General features: G+C 40.3%; 1 protein-coding gene across 1 annotated transcript in view; it reads right to left on the minus strand.

Annotated features, from left to right (window-relative positions):
• Window positions 1–19,456, minus strand: part of CRIM1 (cysteine rich transmembrane BMP regulator 1) — a 615,863-nt gene that overhangs the window by 72,656 nt on the left and 523,751 nt on the right. The window contains exon 11 of the mRNA XM_018565709.1: window positions 11,665–11,786. Coding sequence (XP_018421211.1) covers window positions 11,665–11,786 — 122 coding nt within the window. The remainder of the gene's footprint in view (window positions 1–11,664; window positions 11,787–19,456) is intronic.

Raw genomic sequence — 19,456 nt, forward strand, 5'->3', positions numbered from 1 at the left:
AATGATTTTACCGCTCATCAGTTTAGTGTTATCAGTGATTGATGGCCCTAGACTTATTGCTCTCACTGCGACGTTCGCGGCGATATGTAACATGTGCTTCACAATAGGCGCAATCGTCGTTTTCGCACGTAGGCGCACCCGACGCATATCTGCGTGTGTATGTGGGGGGCAGGGACTTAAAAAAAATGTTTTCTTTTTTCTTTTATTTTTTATGCTTCTTTATTTTTTTTATGATTCTTTAATTGTTGTATTACTTTTTTTTTTTACACACATCTTTATTGCTATTACATGGGGGGCTAAGAATCCCCCTAGCCAATTTACATGACAGGTCCTCTTTATGGAGACATCAGGGGTCTCCAAGACCCCTAATGTCACCTAGGGACCACCAGAGAAGCTGATGAAGCAGAGATCGGCTTCATCAGCTTCTGTAGCTGGAGAGTGACACTGAATGCAGGAAGTGATGTAATATACATCACTTCCTGCATTCGGGTACTGAGAGGAGATCAAAGGGAGTTCGTATACTGAACTCCCTTTGATCTCCTGTCACAGAGCCGTGCCAGTCCCGGCTGCATCGGGCACAGCGGATCTCGGGACCGGCAACGGCAGTGACAGATGCAGGTAATACAAGCGATCGAGCGTCTCTAGAGACGCTTGATCGCTTGACTGTGTTAAGCTCCTGGCCGGCTGTGTAATTACAACAGCCGGCCGGGAAGCTGCTCGTCGGGCTCCACCATCCTCTCGTCACAGACGAGTGGACAAGTGGATTTTTCAAGCCCTGGGTATAGACAATGATAACCAGACCATCAGCTAGGTAACATCTAAATATAACAAATGACTACAATGATATAGTGCATCTACAATATGACTAAGATATCCCGACAGTACTATATAATCTAAAAACACTAACAGTATGTAGAAATGGCTGTGTGTTGAGTTATTTTGAGGGGACAGCAAATGTACACTGATGCACAAGCTGTACACTCACTACTTTACATTGTAGCAAATTGTAATTTCTCTTGTGTCGTCATATGAAATGATATAATAAAATATTTACAAAAATGTACTCACTTCTGTGAGATACTGTATATATATAAAACATAGCATTATTGTAAATCACATATTACACATTCCAAAAAATGCATCCCTTGCTTGCGTTAATAAAGACTTATTTACACCCTCTCCTTTGGCTATATACTTGCATTTAACTAAATTTTCAGCAAAGCCTGACTCTTCCTTTTATTCTTGTTCATTCCTTTTAATAAGAATGATCTTCTAACCATTAAGATAATTCACTCCAAAATGAAATCAATAACCAACTAATTCTTTGTAATGGACAATAGCACACAGTAATGAATTGATCTCCTCTCATATATAAAAATCCTTAGCATTCATTTTATATAGCTCATTTATTAATAAACCATGTGCAATTGATTTAAATATAGTCTGAAAACTGTGAAGCCTTCATCAAACCAGATAAGTACTACAGTTATTGTGACAGGGAACAATCAAAGATGAATGGAGCTGCTTTTTTGGCACTGCATGATGTTCATTATTTAGTTTTTTCCAACATGCTTCAATTTTAGATTTTGCTACTGCTTTGTTGCAGCCTTATATTATTCTCCCTTATATCCTATACTTGTTGTAAAAGAAAAATACAGGAAGTAAATGAAGTTTCAGTTTACCCCTTAGTTTCAACCGGATAAGAGATTGAAGGTTCAAAATATGAATACAGAAGGTTTAGGAGGAAGGATAAATATAGGTATATATTTAAAATAAAACACAAACTAAAAGTAAAAGAAATAAAGAATACATTTGGATGTTGGACTTCTAGAAAATGGTCACTGCATTGGAAGGGTTCCATAGTAACAGAGGTGGTCAACATCTCATTGATTGGCCCACTTCTACCTCTTAACCCAGAAGTGTGCAAATCCTACACCTTCCCCTTGGAAACACATAGGAAGTGCACAGAGCCCCACCCCAGATGTCAGAAAACTGACTGGCTTCTACAGGCTGCACTGGGGAGAAGGTGATGTCACTGGAGGGAGTAGGGTGTAGGCATTGAAGTAGGCAGAAAAAAAATCAAGTTTCTGTCTCACTGTATGTCCCTGCAAAGGAAATGCGGGAGGAGAAGGAACAGGTGGGTGGAGTATGCAGTGGCAGAGTTGCTAGCTGGCAGAAAGGTGCAGTGTCTGGTGTGTTGGGGGTGAGTGACAGAGGTGCTGGGAGAAAGGAAGGTCCAGTCGTATAGGTGGTGGGTGACCAGGAGAAGTCAGAGTTCAGAGTGTCAGAGGTACTTGGTTCTTAATAAGACTGAATGCAAAAGCTGTCAACTTGTAAGCACCACTCAATATGGTGCATGCTTCTGTACTGCATCACCGATATTATGCTTATATAAGGTAAGTGCAGAGGAGTTTAGTTAGCATGGGGGAATAGGTCATTAGGATTAAGTTATTGGAAAATATAGTTAGGCTTTAGATCTCCTTCACAGACCTATGCATTCTGGTAATGGGCAACAGTAACAAAAGGGAAGGCACACACAATGTTGAGGTTTGATAAGTTTGGTATATATTTACTCGATGCAACCTCATCTTTTATATGTTAATAAACAAATGGGCATGTGTGCAGAAGTCTTAAGTCATCCCCCGTGCATGTTATTGAAAGTTTTTGTGTAATTTCAATGTTGCCGTTTACATCAAGTCTAGGTAAAATACCTTCTCCCTATGAACGGAATTTTTAAATTTTGCTTTGCTTGCCCCTGCCCAGCTACCCATGCATTATTTAACAATAGGTTGCAAATTTGCCTTGAAAAATGGCATACAAAATATCAAGATTTAGCCTCTATAGACTTAAAAAGAAATTGGCACTACGTTCGGTGTTTGTAGACATCCTGCTAGTATTTTCCAAACCACCTATACACTGAACTTTGCTCCTTTGCTTATCTTTACACCTGTGATGTTGGCACTGTGTCCTGGGCAATATTCAGAGGGTCAGCACCACTGATTAACTGGTGAATTCACCACTACCACTGCACACTCCTGCACTTGACCACCACTGCACCAATGGGCACTTCTGCAATTGCCGCCATGGCACTGGTGTGCACTACCCCATTTTCCACTTCTTCACTGTCCACCACTGCACTTACACACGTTACTCCACTCGCAATCATCACTTCCACACTAGCCGTCAGTGCACCGATGAGCATTTCTACACTGGCTACCACTGCACCAACACACATTTCTCCACTGGTTGCCCCTGTAACAATGTGCACTTCTTCACCAGCCATGACTGCATCAATAGACACTTCTCCACTTGCTGCCACTGCACTGATGCGCACCTCTCCACTCATCACACTCTTCTCTACTGACTGCTCCCAATGTTACAGCACATGATATGCCACAAACTACTGCACTATACATTATATACCCCAGACTGCTGAACTCTGTACACTGTACAATAGTTTACATTTTTTAAGCAACAGTGCTAGTAAAACTTGGATTCCCCAAGCAACAGAATAGATTAATTGAAGTATCTAGGGTTTAAAACATATTGGGCACTCTGCACACTTCTGCTGTGTGCTAGCTGGTCTCCTTCACAGTAGGACAAGAAATGCTGAGCGTGAAATAATATAATATGATTTAAGCCTCATAAATGCGTGTTATTGTATGTGAGATGCTGCTAAGTAACACACTTTATCGCAGCAATAACTTTTCTATGTAGCTGTCTTACCACCTAAAAAGAAATCTTAAAAACAACAAATTTTTAAAGTTAATCTGTCATGAGGTTAATGGAGACTGCCATTGCTGTGTGTGCCTTTAGAAAATGCTAGTTACCCTGCTGTCATTTTGATACTTTGACTTCAATGTCGTCTGCGTAGCTGAACCAGAACATAAAAATAAGTAGTTCTGACACTCATTTACAGGATGCATGTTCCAGGTCCCTGACTGAACAATACTAAAGCCTGGCATCTCGAAATTCCAGAAGAAGGCCTTTAATGTCAGCCCCATATTTCTTCACTTTAAAAGAGAACTATGGGGTAAGTGATTTTCCCTATAGTTTTCTTTAGAGGCACGGGAGGACATATACTACCGTGTTTCCCCGAAAATAAGACCTACCCCGAAAATAAGACCTAGTGCTAACTTCAGGGATTTCTGTAATATAAGACCTACCCCGAAAATAAGACCTAGTTCGGCAGTAGGGGGCGCACATGTATTGCTGCATCCAAGCAGCCAGCAAGGGGTCTGAGTGTAAAAATCAATGACATGTGCAGCTTGTCTCCTGTCTGCATGTACGGTCTAATAAAATGTCACGATCGCAAAGCTCCCTCCCTCCCACCTCTCGTCACAGACGAGTGGACAAGTGGATTTTTCAAGCCCTGGGTATAGACAATGATAACCAGACCATCAGCTAGGTAACATCTAAATATAACAAATGACTACAATGATATAGTGCATCTACAATATGACTAAGATATCCCGACAGTACTATATAATCTAAAAACACTAACAGTATGTAGAAATGGCTGTGTGTTGAGTTATTTTGAGGGGACAGCAAATGTACACTGATGCACAAGCTGTACACTCACTACTTTACATTGTAGCAAATTGTAATTTCTCTTGTGTCGTCATATGAAATGATATAATAAAATATTTACAAAAATGTACTCACTTCTGTGAGATACTGTATATATATAAAACATAGCATTATTGTAAATCACATATTACACATTCCAAAAAATGCATCCCTTGCTTGCGTTAATAAAGACTTATTTACACCCTCTCCTTTGGCTATATACTTGCATTTAACTAAATTTTCAGCAAAGCCTGACTCTTCCTTTTATTCTTGTTCATTCCTTTTAATAAGAATGATCTTCTAACCATTAAGATAATTCACTCCAAAATGAAATCAATAACCAACTAATTCTTTGTAATGGACAATAGCACACAGTAATGAATTGATCTCCTCTCATATATAAAAATCCTTAGCATTCATTTTATATAGCTCATTTATTAATAAACCATGTGCAATTGATTTAAATATAGTCTGAAAACTGTGAAGCCTTCATCAAACCAGATAAGTACTACAGTTATTGTGACAGGGAACAATCAAAGATGAATGGAGCTGCTTTTTTGGCACTGCATGATGTTCATTATTTAGTTTTTTCCAACATGCTTCAATTTTAGATTTTGCTACTGCTTTGTTGCAGCCTTATATTATTCTCCCTTATATCCTATACTTGTTGTAAAAGAAAAATACAGGAAGTAAATGAAGTTTCAGTTTACCCCTTAGTTTCAACCGGATAAGAGATTGAAGGTTCAAAATATGAATACAGAAGGTTTAGGAGGAAGGATAAATATAGGTATATATTTAAAATAAAACACAAACTAAAAGTAAAAGAAATAAAGAATACATTTGGATGTTGGACTTCTAGAAAATGGTCACTGCATTGGAAGGGTTCCATAGTAACAGAGGTGGTCAACATCTCATTGATTGGCCCACTTCTACCTCTTAACCCAGAAGTGTGCAAATCCTACACCTTCCCCTTGGAAACACATAGGAAGTGCACAGAGCCCCACCCCAGATGTCAGAAAACTGACTGGCTTCTACAGGCTGCACTGGGGAGAAGGTGATGTCACTGGAGGGAGTAGGGTGTAGGCATTGAAGTAGGCAGAAAAAAAATCAAGTTTCTGTCTCACTGTATGTCCCTGCAAAGGAAATGCGGGAGGAGAAGGAACAGGTGGGTGGAGTATGCAGTGGCAGAGTTGCTAGCTGGCAGAAAGGTGCAGTGTCTGGTGTGTTGGGGGTGAGTGACAGAGGTGCTGGGAGAAAGGAAGGTCCAGTCGTATAGGTGGTGGGTGACCAGGAGAAGTCAGAGTTCAGAGTGTCAGAGGTACTTGGTTCTTAATAAGACTGAATGCAAAAGCTGTCAACTTGTAAGCACCACTCAATATGGTGCATGCTTCTGTACTGCATCACCGATATTATGCTTATATAAGGTAAGTGCAGAGGAGTTTAGTTAGCATGGGGGAATAGGTCATTAGGATTAAGTTATTGGAAAATATAGTTAGGCTTTAGATCTCCTTCACAGACCTATGCATTCTGGTAATGGGCAACAGTAACAAAAGGGAAGGCACACACAATGTTGAGGTTTGATAAGTTTGGTATATATTTACTCGATGCAACCTCATCTTTTATATGTTAATAAACAAATGGGCATGTGTGCAGAAGTCTTAAGTCATCCCCCGTGCATGTTATTGAAAGTTTTTGTGTAATTTCAATGTTGCCGTTTACATCAAGTCTAGGTAAAATACCTTCTCCCTATGAACGGAATTTTTAAATTTTGCTTTGCTTGCCCCTGCCCAGCTACCCATGCATTATTTAACAATAGGTTGCAAATTTGCCTTGAAAAATGGCATACAAAATATCAAGATTTAGCCTCTATAGACTTAAAAAGAAATTGGCACTACGTTCGGTGTTTGTAGACATCCTGCTAGTATTTTCCAAACCACCTATACACTGAACTTTGCTCCTTTGCTTATCTTTACACCTGTGATGTTGGCACTGTGTCCTGGGCAATATTCAGAGGGTCAGCACCACTGATTAACTGGTGAATTCACCACTACCACTGCACACTCCTGCACTTGACCACCACTGCACCAATGGGCACTTCTGCAATTGCCGCCATGGCACTGGTGTGCACTACCCCATTTTCCACTTCTTCACTGTCCACCACTGCACTTACACACGTTACTCCACTCGCAATCATCACTTCCACACTAGCCGTCAGTGCACCGATGAGCATTTCTACACTGGCTACCACTGCACCAACACACATTTCTCCACTGGTTGCCCCTGTAACAATGTGCACTTCTTCACCAGCCATGACTGCATCAATAGACACTTCTCCACTTGCTGCCACTGCACTGATGCGCACCTCTCCACTCATCACACTCTTCTCTACTGACTGCTCCCAATGTTACAGCACATGATATGCCACAAACTACTGCACTATACATTATATACCCCAGACTGCTGAACTCTGTACACTGTACAATAGTTTACATTTTTTAAGCAACAGTGCTAGTAAAACTTGGATTCCCCAAGCAACAGAATAGATTAATTGAAGTATCTAGGGTTTAAAACATATTGGGCACTCTGCACACTTCTGCTGTGTGCTAGCTGGTCTCCTTCACAGTAGGACAAGAAATGCTGAGCGTGAAATAATATAATATGATTTAAGCCTCATAAATGCGTGTTATTGTATGTGAGATGCTGCTAAGTAACACACTTTATCGCAGCAATAACTTTTCTATGTAGCTGTCTTACCACCTAAAAAGAAATCTTAAAAACAACAAATTTTTAAAGTTAATCTGTCATGAGGTTAATGGAGACTGCCATTGCTGTGTGTGCCTTTAGAAAATGCTAGTTACCCTGCTGTCATTTTGATACTTTGACTTCAATGTCGTCTGCGTAGCTGAACCAGAACATAAAAATAAGTAGTTCTGACACTCATTTACAGGATGCATGTTCCAGGTCCCTGACTGAACAATACTAAAGCCTGGCATCTCGAAATTCCAGAAGAAGGCCTTTAATGTCAGCCCCATATTTCTTCACTTTAAAAGAGAACTATGGGGTAAGTGATTTTCCCTATAGTTTTCTTTAGAGGCACGGGAGGACATATACTACCGTGTTTCCCCGAAAATAAGACCTACCCCGAAAATAAGACCTAGTGCTAACTTCAGGGATTTCTGTAATATAAGACCTACCCCGAAAATAAGACCTAGTTCGGCAGTAGGGGGCGCACATGTATTGCTGCATCCAAGCAGCCAGCAAGGGGTCTGAGTGTAAAAATCAATGACATGTGCAGCTTGTCTCCTGTCTGCATGTACGGTCTAATAAAATGTCACGATCGCAAAGCTCCCTCCCTCCCTCCGGCCCGTCTGCCCGCCAGTCTACCCGTCTGCATGTACAGTCTAAAAACAAGTAAAGATCGTAAAAACCTTTCTGGCCGCAGCTCCCTCCCTCCCTCCGGCCCGTCTGCAAGCCTTTCCGCCCGACTGCCTCGGCTTTTAGGATGCCAGGACGGCATCAGAGAGCTCCAGACAGCTGCAGCCAGGTACCGTACTGTGACACTGTGTGACAGTCACAGTACCATTCTTTCACTCCCCTTCTCCAGTACTGTATGATACAGTACATTACATGCCGGTATCTCTGCTCTGCATGACAGTCACGGTCCTGATTTCTGTACATACTGTTCTTCCCCGAAAATAAGACCTAGTGTGTTTTTTTTGGGAAAAAAAATATAAGACAGTGTCTTATTTTCGGGGAAACGCGGTAGCGTCCTCCCGTGACCAAAAGCTCAGTCCACCATATACTGTGAGCGCCGCAGCAGAGACGGATCCCGACATTACTGTCGAGAAGTAGAGCTCTGCCTCTACTATCTAGAGGCAGAGCCAGCTGTGCCCGCCCCCTCCCCCGTTCGTTCCTCCACTTAGCGGTGGAGGATCGGAGAGGGGGGAATCCCTGCAGGGAAGGGGTGACTGACCGCTCACTGCAGGGAGACGATCGGGAAGTGAGCAAATCGGTGGATGTTTCTGCTCATTTCCCGATCGATAGAGCCGACCTCTGACAGCTTCTTTGTCACAGGTCAGCTCTAACTATGAGGATGAGTGGAAATCACTCACCACATAGATCTCCGTTAAGCACTATTCACAAGTACCTTCTTTCATGTGTATTTTCACAATCTTTGCTTCATGACAGTATTGTCTACAGCATTGTCTTTATTAACAGCAACTTTGCCTGGTGGCAAATTATAATCAAGGCTCTAGTTAATTTAAGGTACTGTATATATCAAACAATTATCAATAAACAAATGCTTTTTTTAATGCAACACAGAATAACATGAAAAGGATACAGTCATCCCAGTACAGAAAGTTATACCATTAAATGTTCTAGCCGACATGTGACAATGAGAGTGTTGCAGGTCGGCTCAGTAGATCGGGAGGTGAGCGAACACATACCGGCGTTCGCTCACCTCTCGATCCTGTCACAGCTCTCTGCCGTGACAGGGGAGGGGCTGGATTCCCCCTCCCCGCTCTGATCCGCCAGCGCTGACTGGCGGAACGGACGGGGGAGGGTACAGCTGGCTCTGCCTCTATATAGGCAGAGCCAGCCGTCAGTCACGCAGCTGGGCGGATCCCGGCACAATTGTTGGGATCCGCTTCAGCTGCGGCGTCTCAGTATACCGCGAGCTACAGCTCTCGGTATACTGAGCCTAGGGTGACGGGAGGACGCTAGTTTGTGTCCTCCCGTTACCCTAAGGAGAACTATGGGGAAAAGCCTTAACCCCGAAGTTTTCCTTTAATTCTGTACAGTTATATCTGCAATCTAATTTATAGTATTGCACTTCTTTAAAACCTATGTAAAAGCAAAACTTTTTTTGTTTTGAACAGAGTGAGGAAGAGGTTACACCCTCTGTCAAGTTTTTAGGGCTGTCTGTGTGACCACAGGGAAGATTTCCTATTTTTGCAAGTGCTTATTGTTACCAAGACAGAAGGTTATGGAAAATCCCAAATTATAGAGTTGTCACCAGAGCTGAGAGAAATCTAACTGGGAAAAATGCTCTGGTAACAACTGACTAAGATGGGAATTCACTTTGCAGAGATTTCTTCTCATTTCCTGTCCCATCCCTGGAAAAGAAAGTAAAGTAAAAATCTCCCCATGGCAAAAACAGAAAAAAAATCTAATAGGGGTTTTTACAAATTCCCCACTTTATCCAAAACTAAAAAACAAAGTTTTGCCTTTAGATACACTTTAAATGATACCAGTAACCAAGTCCAGGTGCCCTACAAGCAGCCTGCCAGTGCTCTGTGTGTGGCACCTTCATCTGTTGGGCACCAGGGGGAAAAACTAAGTTCCCAATGTGTAAGCCGCATCTCAATGCTGCCACACCGGACCACAATACAGGTGTTTTCCAGTACATAATTCCAAGGTCTCTCTGACACAGAATGGTAAAATTCTCCCTAATTTAGCCAATCAGGAGTGAGGGCTCCTTCAGCCAATGGGAAAATGTGGGGAGGTGCTCTAGTGGACCCAGCATTCTTGAAATTAGAAGCCATACCCTCCCATATTCATTCCCATGTTCCAAAATATACATTGGATGTATATTGTAAATATTCTGTATGATATTTGCATTTACTGCATGAACGTCAAACAAATGCAAGTGTTAAGTGCAATGTCATTCAGAATTTTAAAGATCACAAATTTATGATAATTTTGGATTATTATATTTCTGGGTGCATCACATGGAAATGTACTAATAGTATTAAACTAAGAAATTTAGCAGCCTTCTTGACATGATGATGGCTGCACATGAGGCCCCCTATGTGTAATAAGTAAATGGCCTAAGGTATACAACTTCCTTAGTAGTAGTATATATTACCCTATATACTATCAATAATAAATAGGTTAAACAGTATTGGGCCTAACACAGAACCCTGGGGCATGCCACCTTAGACCAATTAGAAGTGTGCTGCTGATGCTCACATGACAGGGTATTCAGATAAGTAAATGGGACATTTACTGTGTTTTTCTGGAACAGCTTTAAGCTGCTGTCATTTTCTAAAATGGTTAAAAAAAATCAATGCAATATGGTGTTCTGAACACTGTCTGTGTACATAAGGCCCCCAGAAAATATAATCTCCTGCTTCTGTGATTGGCTCACTGATTTTCACATACTGTATCTCTGCAAGTCAAATTTTAAGCATCCACTCAGTCTAAATTTCATTTTTGGTGAAATTCTCCCTAAGCGTTAACTTCTGAAAAACAGAATACTTACAGAATTATTCACAAAAGGGTGAAGAGTTTGGAGAAGGCAGGAGAAGTGAACAATCTAGGCCAAAATAGTTGATTTGGAAAAAATCTCCAATTCAGCTCACTTTCCAGTTCAGTTCAGCTATGTTGTCCTAGACTGTTCACTTCTCCTGCCTTCTCCCAACTCTTCACCTTTTTGTTAATGACCCTGTAAGAGTGCACTAGGTGACTATACTGAACAGGACCCTCCCATTCAGGAATCCGTCTGGAAAGGGCATGTTGAAACAAACAGATTATCAGATCAGAAAAAGTTAGGAATGTGAACAAAGTGTGTTATAACCCCTGCAATGTACACAAAACACCTAGAGGGGAATTTTTTTTCTCAACAAAAGTGGAATTACACTTTAAGATACACCATGTAAATTGGTATGGTATTTGATATGTTCCTGTGAAATTTCAAAAGCATTCAAAAAACATATTCCATTTACAAATAGGACATTTGGAAATATCCTACAGTGCTGTACATGTAAAAAAAAACATATCTGAACATATAATAATTAAGAAAAACGTGGATTGGAATAAGCTTAGAAACTATGTGCTCATTTGGCTCTGTTATCTGCTCATTAAAAAGTCATTGCCGGCTCCTTCATAAGGCTGCAGTAATTAAAAATGAAATGGCTACACGCAGGAAACAAAGCACTCATAAATAGAGTTATGCTGTCACAAAATGACATTAAGTAGCATTAAATGAGCTGTAAAACTGTCTCTGACAATGGAAGCTTTGTACATACGGTATCTTCTTTTTGATGATGTTTTGAGACAAGAGGAGGACACTAGGTGAAAGTCTCTACTTACCTCTACATTTGCAGATAAGGCATCCCTGACTGTCTTGCTCAAAGCCATTTGGACAGATCTTGCTGCATGGAACTTCAGGGCACTTTTTACAGCGACAGATTTCACATCCATGCTTGTTCTTCCTAGACAATATTAGACAATAAGAGGACATCATTAGAAATAAATTAAGTTATCTAGGTGGTGTTTGCATTACATCATAATCTTTTAAAGGATTGCTTAAAACTATGCAGTTTAAAAATAAGTATAATACTATTCCTACCAGAAGTATAGAGGTAAAGGTGGTGTATATGCCTAATGCCAGGAAAAGTGCAATACTTGGGTACAAATGACAGTCTGTAACATCTATTTCAGCACTTCCCACATATGTGCAAACATTTTGAAACCTACTGTGGGACCTGGAGGAAAATTTGCTCTGTACTGGATCTCTAGAGCAAGTGACTGACTGCAGGACAGAGGGAACAAAGGTTAGTAATGATGGCCATCTACAGGGAGCGCAAACTTTAAAAAAAAAAGGTGCCAACCTCAATTATATGCTCAATGCTTATCAAACCTTCTGATGCAGTATAGTAATATAATTACTTATTTCCAATTATTTATTTACTACAGGCATTTATATAACACGGACAAGTTAATCAGTGCTTCACATAGTGCAAATTCATATCAGTCTCTGTGCTTTAGGAGCATACAATCCCTACGAGGAGCATACAAGGACCCTATCTCACAGGCATACATAAACTTACTAGGGTCAATTTAGACAGGAGCCAATTAAACTACCAGCTTGTCAATTATTTATACTCAAACATGCCAAGATAGGCATACAGTATTCAGGGGTGTGGAAATTAAAATAAAAAATACTTGGCCCTCGTGACAATCTACTTGTCCTGATACAAAAAATAACTTTAACCAAAACCGTATTTAACTGTGCTAAGAAGCGCTTCTCATTGGTCAGCGCGGTGAGGTGACCGTGCAGACCAACAAGTGCTCACAATTTGTGAGCGAAGTTTAAAATTCATAGTGCAGGATGACAGTATGGGGTACTGATAGTACACCCGTAACGGCGGAGAGGAAGGATCGTTTGCTGAAGGGCAAGTATAGTATGGGGGGTAATTCCATTTTCCAAAATTACTTGGGAAAGTGAACTTACCCTTCAATGCATATCATGCATGTTAGGGAGCGCTGCTGAATGGCTACCACAATATAGCACACAGTGGAATGGGGGCAGCACTCAGTGCACACAAACACACACAGACACAATGCCCTATGTGTGCTTTTATTCACATGCAGATGACGGGGGCAGGTTGGTTTAAATGTTTTAACATTTTTACTTATCGTATTTTTTACTATCAGTTTTTAATTTTTTTTATTGTATTACTTTTTTTCCACTTAACTTTACTGCATTTGGAGGTGACAGGTTCTCTTTATGACCCTGCCTTCCAATACAGAAGATGCAGCACACGTGTGCTGGATCTTCTGTACAGCTCCATTTGAGACAGCTGACACAGGAGCGCTGCCAGCGACCGGAACTACATGTCCCAGGCGTCAGGCGATAGGAGTTCCACACCCGAGTATTACTAGTATAAAATGACAATCTCTTCAAGTATAGTGAGTTTAGCTCATCAGCTTCAATGTATTTTGGAAGGGGAATTCAAGTATACTTTGAAACAAGTTGTTAGGCAGATCAAGCTATGAGAAATTAAATATCAATGAAAAAACATTGCTTCTAATCAGAAAATACCAGAAAATATCTAATCAGTAGCATTGAATCTGTCAACTCAACTCTTAGGAATCAACTGCTTTAAAACAAACATAAATGGTTTAACAAATACTTATGCACAGTCCAGTGGGGCATTCCTCTAAACAATCCTTTGGAATTAACAGACTGTAAACATTGCAGTGAAACACAGCTAAAGCGGACCTTTACCCAAATCTATAAAATAACAACAAACACACCTTTAGAAATGTTTAGTAATGACAATCTACAAACACATACTTCTAGATAATTGCCAGCTTTTTATTCTTTGCATACCTTATTTCTCTTTTCTTTCCCAGTTTTCTGACAGTGGCCATGTTTACTAAGGGCACTCTCCTATTACTTCCTGGATTTCTGGCACATGTGACTAGGACATGTGACCATGCACATCATCTAAGAAAGGGGAAAATGCCTTTCCCTGAGATCTCATGAGATTACAAATGAGATTTCCCAGCAATGCTCTGCTGATGACTAGGCAATCCCAGTGTGCATTGCGTTCGCAAACTGAAGTAATTTGTACTTTCAAAGCAGGAAGTGAATGCTCTGCATGTGTAAGTATTTCAAAATCACAGAATTTTACACCTGTCATGTCTATGTTATTATTATTCATCATACATAGAGGGATGCATTGGTAGAATTTGATTTTTGAGTGTAAAGGTCAGCTTTAAAGTGGGTAAAACAACTTTAATCTTTTAATTATCAACAGATTAAAGGAGGAATGGATGAACTTAATTTCAGAATTATCAGTAATTGCACTGTGTAAAATCACCCAGCTACTTAACAATGCATCTTCTATGAAACACCTGATGTTTTCAAATGTAGCGATGAAAGAGTTATAAAGCATCTTTCATGTCATTTACATGACATTTTACTGGCGGTAGAGATGGAGCTGAATTACAATGCAGTTTTCCCCTAGGAGAAAACCATTTAATAAATGTGTAATGATAAGATACCCTATGCTAATGCAACACTTCTATTGCTTCACTGTTGCTTCAAAAGTCAACATGTTTTGCCCTTGTAACATAAACAACCTTCATTAAGAACCTCTGTCACAAAGTACAGTTGATTAGAACAGTTTATAAATCTAATGTGTGCTGAGGGCATTGTATTTATAGAGCCTTTAAATCATGTTTAGTTTGTTTAGACTACAGACAAATATTCAGGTTGCTAAAACGAGCAAGGTGTAGAAGATTAGTAAAAAAGACACTAAATCATTCTAGATCTAGCCCTTTAAGAGCTTCAGAAAAGGACAGAAGATTAAACTTTTTGACTAATCAAACTACGTAAAGAATTTGGTCCAAAGAAATAACAAACCACAATCTAAGAAGAGAGTTTTTGAAAATCTCTGAACACCAATTATATAAGATTTCATGGGCAAGGATTTAGTGGAGCTCTATTGCTGAACTTCTGCATCGATTCTAGAGGTGTTGTATGATATTGCAATTATACTGCATTTTCCATTAATTATCCTAACATCAAGGCCTTTATAAATAGATTACTAACTGGAATAGTTTGCCACACTGCAACCACTTCACTAATTAACATTCTTAATGTTTACGTTTTGATATACACAAAGTATACCTACCACCTAAAATCTCAATTTCAATTAAAACATAACTGCACTCTACATGTGATGCCGTGATTAACCAAATCTATGCCTTAAATAACACAAAAGGAGTTCACACATCATCTACAACAATGGAACTGACCCCTCCCCACCCAACTAATGTTTACTTTATTTGGTGAAGTAAAGTGAATATCTCCAATGCGGTAACTCACACTTATTCCACAGAAGCCTGTCCAAAAATGATAGGACATTGGATGAAGGAGACTTAAAACAGTTTTGCTATTTTCTATCCTACCTCCCTACTGTCCTGGGCTAGCTGAGGGTGACTGTTCTTTAAAATCTGGCTTAAGGTTGCTTTAAACAAGCTGATAGCAGGCTTCAGAAAGCTTCAGCACTACTTAAAGTGATAGCCAGCAAGACCTATGTTCAACATTTTCAAACTGGAACGGAAGAGTTCTTTAATCACTTGCTGTCTGGAGCAATGTCTTTCTATTTGCACACACAATATAATCTGATTTTTTGGCTAGAAAGAAGTGGTTCAGGCTGGGGATGCTGCTATAACCCTCTTAGGTGTGGTGAGGGGGCGCAGTTCCCATAAACATCATATACCACTTGAAACAAATGTAATATTACCCGTATTCCAGCATACAAGGTAGTTAATTAATGTCCCACAATATTATATTCATAAATGAAGGTTAATGAAGAAACAGTCTCAATATATATGAAGCTATCTTATCTGAATAGCCGGAGAGGATATGGCACCTGCACAATATAATACTGCTAGCTAGGTAGTTTGCACAGGAGGTTGCAGTACAGATCTTTGCCAGCAGATGGCGATATAGTCCAGCAGCAACGTATCACAATCTCTATATAGCCCAGTTACTTGCGGTTTGTTAGGAGGATGGCAGCCGTGTATTATGGCCTCTAGCCAGAGAAGAGCTGTGCAGGGGGTTTCAGGTGTTGTCCTCCTTCACTCCTGTGAAGGTTCAGGCGTGTAAGTGGTGAAATGCGGCAGTTCAGCAGGCGGGTAGGAGAGCTATTGCTCAATGTACAGTCTTCATTGACTGAACGCCGAGCAATTGAATCTCCCTCGCTTTTACCAAGGGAGCTGGTGTCAGTGGGAGGAGCTACGCTCGTCAGCCCCGGGAGTGCGACGTCGCGGTGTGACATCTGAGCTGGAGGAGGGGCCGGGATCTGCGGCCGTGACGCCGCTGCTGATTACGTCCCTGACATCCCCAGCTTCTTCTCCTGGCTCTAAGAGCCGGAGAATGTAAACAGTGACACCGGAAGTGATGCAATGCACATCACTTCTGGGTCTAGTGATCGGAGGAGAGATCAGCGGTGGAGGATACAGCACTGCACTGTACAAACGATACGGCGGCTGTATAGATATGATTAATATTTCACTGCAATGTTTTCAGATTAAAAGAGAACTATGGCTCAACATTTTTTGGCCATAGTTCTCTTTAGGGTCACAGGAGAACATTTACTATGTCCTCCTGTGACCCAAAACGTGCTGCGGCCAGGAAAGATCCCGACAATATTGTCGTAGTCCACCCTACTACCTTATTGACCGCTGGCACTGCCTCCCTAGCTGTGCCCGCCCTTCCCCCTGTCCATCCTTCCAGGCAGCGCTGGAGGGACGGAGAGAAGAGGGTGGAAGACAGTCAGTGCTCTTTGCAGGGGAACGATCGGCAACTGAGTGATCAGCGATATGTGATCACTCAGTTCTCGATCAATAGAGCCAAAATGTGACAGCTTCAGTGTCACGCATCGGCTGTAATTACGGGCATGAGTGTATTTTACTCTCCCCATAATTTTCTTTTAACTTTAGTTAGAAAAGTAAAATCTGATTCTCAAACTGTAATCCTGGAAGAAAGAATATACATATTATTCTGTGTATATTGTTATTTGCAAGCATGGGGATTAGTCTGAGCTTGCTAACAGAAGTTTATCTAAAAACCAGGGATGCTCAGATACCAAGTATTGTACTCGGTACAAGAACAAGTACATGTACAAATACTTTTCCAGCTCCAAGACCGGACTAGAGAAAAACTCAAATGTTAGGAGGCAGCTGTCATTTCTAAGGAGCATACGGAGCTCCTGGGATTTGTGCATCTCTATTTTAATGTATGATTTATTTTTAAATAAATGTGGAATGCAAAGGGATGCACGGATACAATTTCTTCAAGTACAAATACTGATACTTGTCCAAGTACTCACAGATACAAGTACTAATACTTTTTTGTTTGTTGTCATGTGGCAGTTTTTCTAAAACAATACAGACTTATGATTTCAGGACAGTGGTGGAGTGCCAGAGCGAGGTCCCAGCTGCAACCTTGGTAGTCCTCGTGAAAATGCCAAGTATCGGCATTGATATCTGAACTGGTATCTGAACATCCCTACTAAAAACTAAACAGTAAATTCTTAATCAAAGTGTAAAGCACAGTCTTGTTAAAGCACCTGCAATTGCTTTAGTACACCCCTTCAAAATAGCACCCAGTGGGTAAGTCATTGGTTGACCAGTGGCAGTGCTTAGACTTTGTAACATCTTCTGTCTCTGCATTATGGGGACCCACCTGTCACAAGTTTAGGATGAATCTCACTAGCGGTGAGGTATCCACTGGATAGGATCTGAAAATCAGCAACAAAGTGCCAAGTAGGCAACAAAATTGCTGCACCATAATAAAAACCTTCTCTTCAACCTGATCCACTGAGGCCATGTTTGATTTCCCATGTGAGGAACCAGCAGCTGGAACTGCAGTATTACAGAGAACACAAAACAATACAAATCCTTCCAACAGGAACCAGTTTACATTCACATAGAATGAAAATCTATTTCACAGCTAACCTAATATGTTCGTTTTAATTATTCACCTACAGCAGACAGTGATTTGTAGTTTACAATATTAAGAGAAATGTTGAAAAAATTAAATTAAATTAAAAAAATCTATTAGCATACCGGTAAGCATTTCATTTAGGACCCTATGTCACAGAAATTACAGATAATGTGTAACTTTATTGCTGAGCAACTGGCTTTTTGCAGCTAGTGACAGAATCACCTTTTTTTTTCCAACAGGAAAAATTACATGCGGGTTCTATGGTAAATGCATATACATGGGTTACAAAGAAACCAGATGGTTTAAATATAGAACTCGTGTAATGAGTTCTCTATTATGTGTCAAACTTAATGCAGTCAGTTACTGGTGGTTTTTTTTTGTGTGGAAGGATGTAGCCCACTGGGCTAGAGTTGCCAGCTTCAGTGTTAACTCATGCTATCCAATGCTATGCTGATCATTGCACACCAACAAATTGTAGTTGCATAGATAAGCACTGCAGTTAGCTACAGAATTAACTCTATAGCTAGATGCAAATCACGAGAAAAATCAACTTAACAGATGTGTAGCTTCTACAAATCTGACGTACAAATTTGCTAGTGTGACATAACCTTAAAAAGTATAAGTGACATGGATAGTAAAAAAAAAAAAACAATTTAAATTTTAGGAAGGAACTCTGGGAATAAAATGCAAGGAGGTGTATGCCACCTCCTGTCTCTCTCTCTTTTCATTACAGTTCCACTGAGCGCTGGCAGTATAGCCATGTCTATACTTCCAGCGATCTAGCGCTCTGATACACTAGACCTATACAACTGCATCCTTTGCCAGCCCCCGCTCTCCTCTTGTCCAATTAACCATGCACAAAATACAAAGCATTCTATGAATGGACAGAGGGGAGAAGGGACAGGCAGTGCGGCTGCTGTGTAAGAGAGCCGTATCTCCACTGTTGGCCAGTGTATATTGAAATCTATATTATTGGCGCTCTGTGAAACAGTACATTGTAAACAAGAGAGGGAGGTAGCATACACCTCCTTGCATTGAACTCCTTATAAGCCAGCAGATTATAAAAGCTATTTTTTTTCATCTTTAAATTAACATATTTAATTCTGTGGGCTGTCACAAAAATCTTCTGAAAATATTTATTTCCTATGCTCCTCAGGTCTATCTAGTGGCCATAATGCAAAATTATATTACATTCAAGAAAATATACAGACCCTAGACATTTATTAAAAGCTGTAGAACTATGCAAATCATTTACAAATCAGCTTACATATGTCATGGAAAGTGTTACTACACTAGTTCAGAAGTATGAAACTTCTATATTTACTATTTAGCTATTTATCTCTATAACTTGTCTCTTTCCAGTTAGAAAGGAATGAGTAGGACTGTAGAGCTGCAGCTAACGATTATTTTCAAAATCGATTAGTTAGCCGATTATTAAGTATTGCCATCCAAAATGCATTTTTTCACAGGAAACTGCCAAGCTATCAAGGAGAGCCCAGAATATATTAGGAGAACATACCAATATGCATCACTGGACTGTCCACAAGAAAAGTATACTCTATATGGGGTTTTTTTGCATGTAAATTTTTTATTTGAAACCTGAAAATACAAAGTCATCCAGGTAAAGTCATTAGA

This window comes from Nanorana parkeri, unplaced genomic scaffold, assembly GCF_000935625.1.
Source record: "Nanorana parkeri isolate BGI_ZX_2015 unplaced genomic scaffold, ASM93562v1 scaffold876, whole genome shotgun sequence".
Classification (NCBI taxonomy): Eukaryota; Metazoa; Chordata; class Amphibia; order Anura; family Dicroglossidae; genus Nanorana; species Nanorana parkeri.